Consider the following 10,356-nt stretch of genomic DNA (forward strand, 5'->3'; position numbering starts at 1 on the left):
CGTTTATTATTATTTTTTGGTTTTGCTTTCTGGGTGTTTTTGTGGGCAGGCAGACTACACATCAGCATGCACATGGCTGCTGGGGCAGCGCTACAGCTGTGTGCAGCCTTTTGAACAGCAAATGCCACACCCAGAAAAGCAGTGGGTCAGAAGAGCAGGTAAAATCCTGCTTACCTGTTTTTTTTAAAGAAACCAACCCCCGCCCCGCCAAACTGATTAAAATGATCACTCCCAAAGTGGTTTGGTGCTTCCCTGAGGCAGCACCAAACCGGTCTGGGCACAATCCTACCCACCTGCTTATCTGTTAACAGTCCAAGCTCACAAACATTCTGTTCCATTGCCTGAAATGGTGGCAATTTGGGTTTTTTTGGCCACTTTACGCTATTTTTTCTTCTTCAGAGTTTTTGAACACTAGACTGTCTGAAGGTCACCCTGAATCTGCTTGTACCTCCCACTTGCCCACAGGCACTCTGGTTCTCCATCCATAAGAGTCCCAAACTTCAGTACTTTGGGAAATAATATATAGAGATGTATATACCATTTCTGAACAAAAAGATTCATTTACAGAGCAAAAGGGATGAGAATATGGCCCTTGCCCCTGCCAGTCTCACAATCGTTAAAAAAGCACAAGGAAGACACCCATAGCATTGATCCCAATGTTTTTCACCATACTAAGCTATTAACATTTTCATATAACCTTTCAATCTTTCTTGGAGACTGATGCCAATTCCTGGAAACTCCAGGCCAGTATCTACCTGGATAGGTGGCAACCCTACCTCTGGTACATCTCCTTGACATGGGCGAACAGTAGCCATTGTGCTGCATTTATCAATGCTCATATTATGGAAGGGGGGCCATGCCCCCTTACCTTTACTTCTGCCCTCCCAGCTATTATGCTTAAAATGCTTAGGGGGAGACTGAATCTGGAAGAAGTAGGGACATGCAGCTTTCATTAATGCCACCCCCAACATTTCTCTTATCATTTGAACACTGAATGAATTGGTGGTTTAGGTTCTTCTCCCTTTTAACAAATACATAATGAGAGCCTTGCCTAATCAGACTAAGGGTCCTGCTAGTTCCGCATCATGATTCGTAGAGTAGCTATCCAGGTGCTTCCAGGAAACCCAGGAGAAGCCCATGGAGGCAATGACACTTATCTACTCTTGTCCATCCTATCAAACTAGCATTTGTCTGAAAAATGAGTATGGCTCCTAGACCCAAAGAAAAGTTATATCGTAAAGTGCACTCACTTTCCCTGCAAATAGCAGCTGTTGGAGGGAAGGATCAAGATGAGGACCTGGTGCAGGCAGAAGGTCATGTTAACACTTTGCTCTTGCCATGGTCCTGATTGGGATTCCTTTTGCCCCAGGAGAGAAGCCCTGCAGTTGACACCAAGGTTAACCCTAACCCAGAAAAAATTGAAGCTGTAGAGGGCCTGATCTGGATCAGGACTACTGTGGAGCAGGGGACAAAAGCAGCCATCCCGCACACTCTGGCCCCAATCTGGATTGGTTTCCTCCCCACAATAGCTGATATTTGGTGGCAGGGAGAAAATAAACACAGAATTGCTATGCTCATGCTTTACATAATGAGTCATTGGGTCCTTACAGCTCAAAAGGCCATGCCTATCTACTGGAAGCAAGTCCAACTGAGTTTAATGAAAATTATTAGGACTATGCACAATCACAAATGTCAGGACTGTGTCTGACCCAATCTAACTTGATCCTGCAAATGTCAGTTCAGGGTCCTTTGTTTGGACTTTCAGAATGCTAGGGTTGAGATTGCTTATTTTCCCAACCAATCTTTAATTATAAAAAGCCACCAAAGGGGTGGGGGGACCCCAGGAATCTGCCACTTCTTAAACTCAAAGTTTAAAAGCAGTCTTTAAAAGGTTTTTAAAAGCGAGAAATAAATGTATGGGTGGCTGGCAGGTAGGCAGGGGGCAGATTTCCCCCCACCCACCCCCGCAGTAGCAGTAGTGTGTGTGTGTGTAGGGGGGCACAGCACACCACCATTTGGAGATATAGAAAGCTCTGATTTCCCCTGAATGGGGTCAGAGATGTCTGAACCAAACTGGGCTTCCTGAAGTTGGAATATCTCCGATGCCCTCCAAAATGGCCCAGACACTGCACAGCCCTAAAAATATTGCCAGGTAAGTGTACACAGGATTGTAGCCTTAACATCTTTAGGAAGCAGGATTTGAAGGGCTTTATCTGAATATCTTGAAAACTGCACCTAGTCTGTTTAGGGCTTCATAGGTCACCTCCAGCACTCTGAATTGTGCTGAGAAGCCAATGCAAATGAGTGAGGTCTAGCATTATGTCTTCTCTACACCTTATTCCAACAAAAGGCACAGAGCTGTAATTATGCACAGCTGAAGTTTAACAGTATTCAAGAGCAGGCAAAAGCAAAGTACATTGCAGGAATTGATCCATGAGATCCACTCACTTAGGAGTGCCTGGCCCTTATTAGTCCTTGAACACCAATCATCTTGCTCATGATTAGCAAATTGGAGACTGGAGAGTAATTGACAAGATCTTCTGAGTTGAACAAGGAATGAATGAACCATTGCTTCCTTCAAGAAGGATGGAATTTTCCTTTTACATTAACGGTGGAATTCAAGAACACAGGAAGCTGCCTTTTACTGAATAAGTCCATTGGTCCATCTAGCTCATTATTGTCTACACCAGGGATTCTCAATGTTGGGTCCTCAGATGTTATTGGACTTCAACTCTCATAATTCCCAACCAAAGGCAACTGGGGCAGAGGATTATGGGAGTTGAAGTCCAATAATATCTGGAGACCCAGTGTTGAGAACTCCTGGTCTAGGCTAACTGCAAGCATCTCTTCAAGGTTTCAGCTAGGGGTCATTCCCTGTCCTATCTGGAGAGGCCAGGGATTGAACTGGGACCTTCCATATGCAAAGCATTGAGCAGTGACCCTTTCCAGAGTGATTAAAACCCTGTAAAACTAACCAGAATGAACAAGGATCAAGAAAATATGTGACTAGCTGAATCTCTCCAAGCAATGCAGTGATCCATGAAATTGCCATAGCGGTACTATGACCTTGGGGGAGTTAAAAGAGCAGTAATCAGGTATTCTTCCAAGGTCTTGATCTAAATTTCTTAGCTAGGGAGGAGGAATCATATGGGAGATAGTGCTATCAAAGGTAGACCTAGATAATTTAGGGGTTTAAGTTATTACCAGGATTCTGAACTGTGTCCAGTAGCTGTCAGAAGCCAGTTGAACTATCATCAATATTCTGAAAGCTAACTTTGATGTCCTGTTCATAGAAGTATATGCATTGGGAGAGTTCAGTGAGGGATAACAAGCGCATGAATCAGACCTACATGCATTGGACTCTACCCAGTGTTCCCTCTCTAAGGCATGGGTGTGCACACACTCACACAGTTATTGATGTCCACTCAGTTAATTTTAGAACCTGATTAAGTTTAATCAGGGAGGCCCCACTCTGAATGCACAAGTGCACACACTGCCTTGATACTGCTGCTCAAACCAAAACTCATTCTGCACACAGATGAAAAAAATTAGAGAACACTGCTCTACACCTGTAGGACACATTGCAGGATTATGTCATATCCGAGGTGGCTCAGATCAGCAGCAGATTCTGGATCCCAGTCATTGGATATGTTTAACTTCTAGTTACTGTATAAACACAATAAAGGTAAAGGTAAAGTGTGCTGTTGAGTTGGTGTCGACTCCTGGCGACCACAGATCCCTGTTGTTGTCTTTGGGTAGAATACGATGGTTTACCATTGCCATCTCCCGCGCAGTGTGAGATTATGCCTTTCAGCATCTTTCCTATATCGCTGCTGCCCAATATAGGTGTTTCCCATAGTCTGGGAAACATACCAGAAGGGTCTCGAACCAACAACCTCTGGCTTGCTAGTCAAGTCATTTCCCCACTGCGCCATTAGATGGCTAAGCATCTGGATAGGGTATAATTATTCATACCCCATCCAATAATTATTCATACCCTATTCTTGTTCCCATATTTTACCAATTCTCAATGTTCATCTAGCCTGATCTTAAAAAGTTAGTGGTTTATTCTTAGCACTTAAGAGTCTTAATTTCATAAACCAAGTACCTTCAGACGCTGAGCATCTCCAGATTTTTGATAAAGAACAATGACCCTCTTCTTTTGCAACCACATCAAATCTTCTAACATTTCATTACTTAAAGATGATTCAACCAACACATCTTCTTTGTAAGCACTCAGTGCTGAGTCTTCTGTCTCATCCACCTTCTCAATGCTCTTTGCATGAGCACAGACATGCAGTTGATCACTAGATTCAGTTCTCATCAAGGTAAAACTTCTTTTATGGATATTATCAGGTAGAAATTGCCCAGGCAGAGGTTGTAGAATGAATTCACCAAGCAATGTTTTCCAGGAAGGATCAGAACAAGGAGATATTACAATATTAAGTTGTACAGATATAGATGTCAATACATGGCAAGAATCTTCAGCTTCATCTATAACTGTTGAGAAGTTCAGGGATTTTAGACCATTACTTTTGTGAGACAAGTCTTCATCAACACTATCATCATTTATAACAATAAGTACTGCGGAAGATGAACTTGTACTTGGAAGAGGGTGGTCCTCATCCACTGCATCCAAGTCTATCACTTCATTTTTCCGGTCTTCATGCATATTCCAGCAGAGGTGCTTCTTTTTCTCATCATTCATCCTCAATGGAGGCGCACGCTTTCGACGGTTGCTCATTTTGATGTTATTCAAGACACATCTAATCTCTGTAAAACAGACTGATATCAATCTAACATTTTTGCACAGATTATCATAAGATTAATTAAATATCTATTTCTAACAACCTTCTTGATCTCTACCCTGGAAGAGGATGTGGAAATGTAGTTTCCAGCAATATAATAAGGAACCATTGGCCATCAGGAAACGATCATTGAACCATATAGTAATGTAAGCATTGTTAATGATGGTTATATTATATTACCTTAGTTTTTTAATAAATGTGTGCTGCTGCAAATATGAACACAGGAAGCTGCAATATACTGAGTCAGACCATTGGTCTATCTAGCTCAGTATTGTTTTCACAGACTGGCAGCAGCTTCTCCAAGGCTGCAGGAAGGAATCTCTCTCAGCCCTACCTTGGAGAGTGATGGGATAGCCGAACCACCTGTCCACTCAGAATTGCATACTGAGTTTAGGGTAAAATTTGTAGCTCATGCTGATGATGTTACATTACTGTTATCGAATGAAAATGAAATCTCTGTAATACTAGACCTCTTCTGGGAATATGACAAGGCTCAGAATTAAATGCTGACAAAAGTGTATTTGTTATAATGGACCCTGGACGCCAGCAACTCTCGTGCCTACACATCTCTGAATGTAAAAGCGAAGGGGCCCCAGAGTTCAAATTGAAGTGGGTAGATACAGAAAAATTTTGGGGGATTGAATATGGGATTAAGGGAAAAGTCTGGGGGGGAAATTGGACAGATTGGGAAGAAAACGTAATGCTTAAAATCACCATGTGGAAAAAATGGAGCCTTGCCATGTACCAGAAAGCGGTTTACATCCGGACTTACCTGATACCCCCGGTGCATAACCTGGCAGTAGTCTATCCTCCCCCGCTTGATCTCCTTCGGAGAGCTGAAAGCCAGATCTTCTGTCTAGTATGGCACACAGCGTCCTTCCCTGTGGCCCGTGCGGTAGCATTTAAGAAGGTTGAGCGGGGAGGCCTAGCTCTACCTGCCCTGCAACCCTATTTTGTAACTGAATTCATGTCCTACAATTTTGGAAACTGGATTTTCGTGAATGTCCATAATATATCCAACCTCCTGCAAAAAACCTGGGTCTCGCTTTTTTCTCTGCATTAGCACAAGTCAGCATGGGGCATAGCATGGTGGGGGAAAGGATCTTTCAATGGTAATATGATCACACAAGTATTAAAAAGAGAACACCCGGACTACTTGAGAGATTTGTTATTCACACTTAAAATTGGGAGGTTGAGAGCCAGCGTGGTGTAGTGGTTAGAGTGCTGGACTAGGACTGGGAAGACCCGAGTTCAAATCCCCATTCAGCCATGATACTAGCTGGATGACTCTGGGCCAGTCACTTCTCTCTCAGCCTAACCTACTTCACAGGGTTGTTGTGAGGAGAAACCGAAGTATGTAGTACACCACTCTGGGCTCCTTGGAGGAAGAGCGGGATATAAATGTAACAATAATAATAATAATAATAATAATAACCGGATCTATTTAAAGGATCCTCCTCGGTTAAGCAGCTAAGGAAAACAATTTATGGAGAGATTCAAGAAGTGGGTTTCTTAAAACCTGATTTAGAACGTAAATGCTACAAACACCGCACTTCACAGTACTTGTTGCAACCCGATCACCCTATCGCTCTCTTTGGGAAAAAGTCCCTTTCCATTCATGGGAAACAAGGTAGCGCTTATACCATCAAGTACTACCACTTAATGCGGCTAAGCCATAGCTCTCAGAGCACCAGCAAGAGTGCCCTAAAATCACCTGCAAACAGAAAGCTAGTGAGCTAGGTAAAACATTCAGGGAAACCCACTCACATTTCTTAAAAGAGTGTGTGGCAGCCAAAAGAGTGTGGCAGGGAGTAAGCAAGCTGTTAGAGTGGCCTGATTTGGAAAAACAGACTTGGGAAGAACTAACCTCGGGTTTGAGTGATTGAACCTCCTTTCGAGGTCCCAGGAAGAAACCTTCAAGGAAACAGGATGGAACGGGTGCCCTCATACTAGGGAATTGGAACATTCCCCTTCTCGTAATCAGGTTAGTAAACCTGTATGTCATTTATGCAATGCTCCTGCATAGGAATAGGGAGGGAAGACGTGACCAAGAGGTTCACGCAGATGAGACAGTAAATCTCTTCTGGAAAAGTTTGTATGGTTATGTGCAAAAAGACAAGAGTATCTCTTCTAAACAGCAATGGGACAAATTGTGGAAATGGACGTCGGACGTAACCACCCCCCGTGATTACCTGATGTGCCTTGAAGTCCCCCACCCCCGAGTTACAGTACTACCTGCATATACTTCATAACCTTGTGGGTTTCCAAATCCTTGTGTGTAAATCTTTGTAGCTATATCATGTACAAACAACCACTTTGTATATAATTGTGCTTTGGCAACGTACTGTATGCTTTGGTAGTTTGTTGGTTCAATAAAAAAAAATCTTGTCCTATAAAAAAAAATCTTGTCCTATCTTGGAAAAGCCAGGGAGGGAACTTGAAACCTTCTGCTCTTCCCAGAGCAGCTTCATCCCTGAGGGGATACCTTACAGTGCTCACACTTCTAGTCTCCCATTCATATGCAATCAGGGTGGACCCTGCTTAGCTAATGGGACAAGCTGTGCTTACTACCACTAGGCCAGCTGTAAGATATTGTAACTGTAAGATATTCCCCTCAGGGATGGAGCTGCTCTGGGAAGAGCATCTAGGTTCCAATTTCCCTCCTTGGCATCTCCAAGATAGGACAAGTTTTTTTATTTTTTAGGACAAGATTTTTTTTAATTGAATCAAGATAGGGCTGATAGAGATTCCTGCCTGCAACCTTGGGGAAGCTGCTGCCAGTCTGTGAAGACAATACTGAGCTAGATAGACCAATTATCTCCTCCTGATGCTCCATCCTGATGCTCCATTCCATCAAATAAAATCTGTTCCATACAAACTGATATTTTTTCAGTTGTATATAACTATTTGAAAGATTCTTAACATTTAATATCATGATGCCATATTTATTTTTAGCAACAATATTGGAATTTTAGCCACCATATTGTTTTTATTGGGTACCTAAAGTTACTTTCTAAAACCATAAGCATCTGACATCATGTCTGCCAAATCTCAAACCTTTATTACCATTGGATTGATTCTTGTTATCTTAAATATTTAATATCGTGGCACTATATTAGATTTTTAGCCTCAATTTACTTTCCAAAACCACACACATCTGAAAACATTTCTGCCAAATCTCATGCTTGTAAGCCAACGTGCACAATTCAGTTTATTTTTGCCATTTATCCGCTACACTGTAGTTTCACTTGTCCAGGGTAAAAGGCATAATTAATGCTTTTTCCACATCCTTTCCTGCATAAGAACTGTTACTAAGAGTCAAGAAGTAAAAGACACATTAGCAACATTAAGAAATAGCTGCATCTGAGTGAGCTATAACATTTTCTGGAAATCTGTAAAAGGACACATCTAAAAAATGAAATCCTGTGTGAAAAGTAAATGTATTTTAATTATCATTCTACTCCAGCAACAAAAACTTTCACCAAAATTTTGCTAATTTAAAAAATCACATTATCCTCCCTTAAGAGGAAAGCTGCTCCTGATTGTCTTATGGATGTTCAACCTTTGCTTTATCAGCCTTATTTATTTTGAATGCCAGCATTCCTGATAACAGGGTGACACTCTCCCCAAGAACAGAATTTGTTGCTGCTGCAGACCGAGCACACCAGCACAGGGGAACAGGGCTAGCAGATGCTTTCACATCAGCCCTGTATCCAGGTACACAATGCCTGGATATCAGTATCTGCAAATACATTTTGTAGTATATTATCCAGCCAGAAGCTGCAAAATGTGGACAGATGAAGGATATTATATGGATGGCACATTTAGATCTTCATGAAGGGCCTAGCCTATTACTGATTATAGCAAAATAAGGCCTTCTGTCTCAAAGAACAGAAAAATCGATACTACCACACACAAGAATTCCACTTTATAAATGACAGCTATATAAGTTTACACCCACTACATCAAACTAAGTAGTTCTGCCTCAGATTCAAGTGAACTTGCAAATCAATATTTTGTTTACATGTAAGTATGTATCTACAGTCAAGTATGCTTCAGTCCTACCTTGAGCCACTCTGTCATTCTCAGAATTTTTAATCTTCCTCAGCTGACAGGAGGAGAAACAGGCAAGAAATCTAACCTGTTTCAAGACCTTCTAATTTATTACTCCTTAATGCCTATAATTTATCCGAGGTTATTCACAACTAGGATAATACAGCGCGTTAAAAGGATAGATCTACTTTAGTGCATGCTCATTTAATGGAAGGAATCTGACCCGTGATGGCAATTCCATCCCACCGAAGTAGCAGTTATGCCAGCTGAGGAATAGAGGCCACGTGATCTGCACCCACCGCCACATAACAGAAAAGAAGCTGTGCAGGGTCTGAGAGGGACATAGGCACGTCCAGGGGGAAGATGATGGGCAGGGTGGGGGCGGGGGAGCAATGAGTTACAAAGAGAGAAGCCACAGAGAGAAGCCAACAGAGGCATCCGGGATCTTCACTCCGCAGCAAGGCCTGCTGCACACAAACCAGCTGCGAAATGTCGTGTGCCTATCTAAGCCCAAGCCGAAGCAGCGCCTGAGAGGAGTGACGAGGGCGACGGGATGAGAGGGAGCGGGGCGGGGGGTCCCCTCGCATTTCAGCATCCAGCCTCTAACCTCCGCCTCTTCCCTAGGGCTGCTCCTCAGTTTCACGTACCTGAGGAGGGCTACAACCAGTTTTTACGAGCTCCTCACGTCCCCCTCTGAATGTCTCGGGGCCTCGTTGGAAAGACAGCAGCAGGGACCAACAACTCCTGAGCTTGTAGCAACGTAACAGCCATCGCGAAGCCAAGAGGAGGAAAGAAACAAGCCCAGCCCCCTCCGCCAGTCGTCCATCCGAGCATCCAGCAGACCGACGGACGCACAGGGCGAGAGAACGAGAGCGCGATGGCTCCGCCCCCGCCGCGCGTACACGCACACGCGTGCGCGCGACCGCGAGGGTGGCAAGACTCATAGCACGTGCGCATGCCCAGTATCAGCTTCTGCCTAATCCGTCCAATCCCGTCGTCCTCTGGGGGAACAAAAGCACTGGCGGAGAGAGACCTGCTGCTGGCAAAATAAGCAGTATGGATAAGTGTTTGTAATGGCAGTCGCTTCGCGTACAAAGAGATGTACGCGTTGTCTCTGGAAGAGCGGCAAAGGACCACAGCCCTCCCCCCCCCCCCCCCCGCTTTTCCTGGTTAAACATTTCCATGCTTTCTGAAGGAGTCCAACACTCTCTTCCAGTCTTTGAAGCCATTGGGCACCACTACAGCCTTGTTGTATAATTTGCGGCATATGCCAGAGGTCCTATTAGGATAGGGTCTGGGTCCCTGGTCCACAGTATTTGCTTTATTTTCACATTTCCCTCACCTTGGCAATCACTTCTTGCACCCTTGCCATGTGTAAATTGGGTGCTGGGGTGCATTAGCATGTCAACTTTGCTTTTCTCTGGCAGCTTTGCTGACGTGCAGATTTTTTTAACAGATTTGGGGAGTAGATTAGCCGGGGTTGCCAACTTTCCAT

General features: G+C 43.6%; 1 protein-coding gene across 4 annotated transcripts in view; it reads right to left on the bottom strand.

Moving 5' to 3' along the window:
* The window catches only part of SHPRH (SNF2 histone linker PHD RING helicase), a 98,888-nt gene extending 89,110 nt beyond the window's left edge, over window positions 1-9,778 (bottom strand). For 2 of the 4 annotated variants that reach the window (XM_053291182.1, XM_053291168.1), the window contains exons 1-2: window positions 9,509-9,775; window positions 4,109-4,773 (exon numbers count right to left, since the gene is read on the bottom strand). In XM_053291182.1, the coding sequence (XP_053147157.1) occupies window positions 4,109-4,744 (636 nt within the window). In that variant the 5' untranslated portion in view covers window positions 4,745-4,773; window positions 9,509-9,775. Of the gene's footprint in view, window positions 1-4,108; window positions 4,774-9,508 lie in introns of all 4 variants that reach the window. The other 2 variants (XR_008315269.1, XM_053291158.1) reach the window with 2 other exon arrangements.
* Between the last annotated feature and the right edge of the window lie 578 nt (window positions 9,779-10,356).

Source organism: Hemicordylus capensis, chromosome 1, assembly GCF_027244095.1.
Source record: "Hemicordylus capensis ecotype Gifberg chromosome 1, rHemCap1.1.pri, whole genome shotgun sequence".
Taxonomy (NCBI): Eukaryota; Metazoa; Chordata; class Lepidosauria; order Squamata; family Cordylidae; genus Hemicordylus; species Hemicordylus capensis.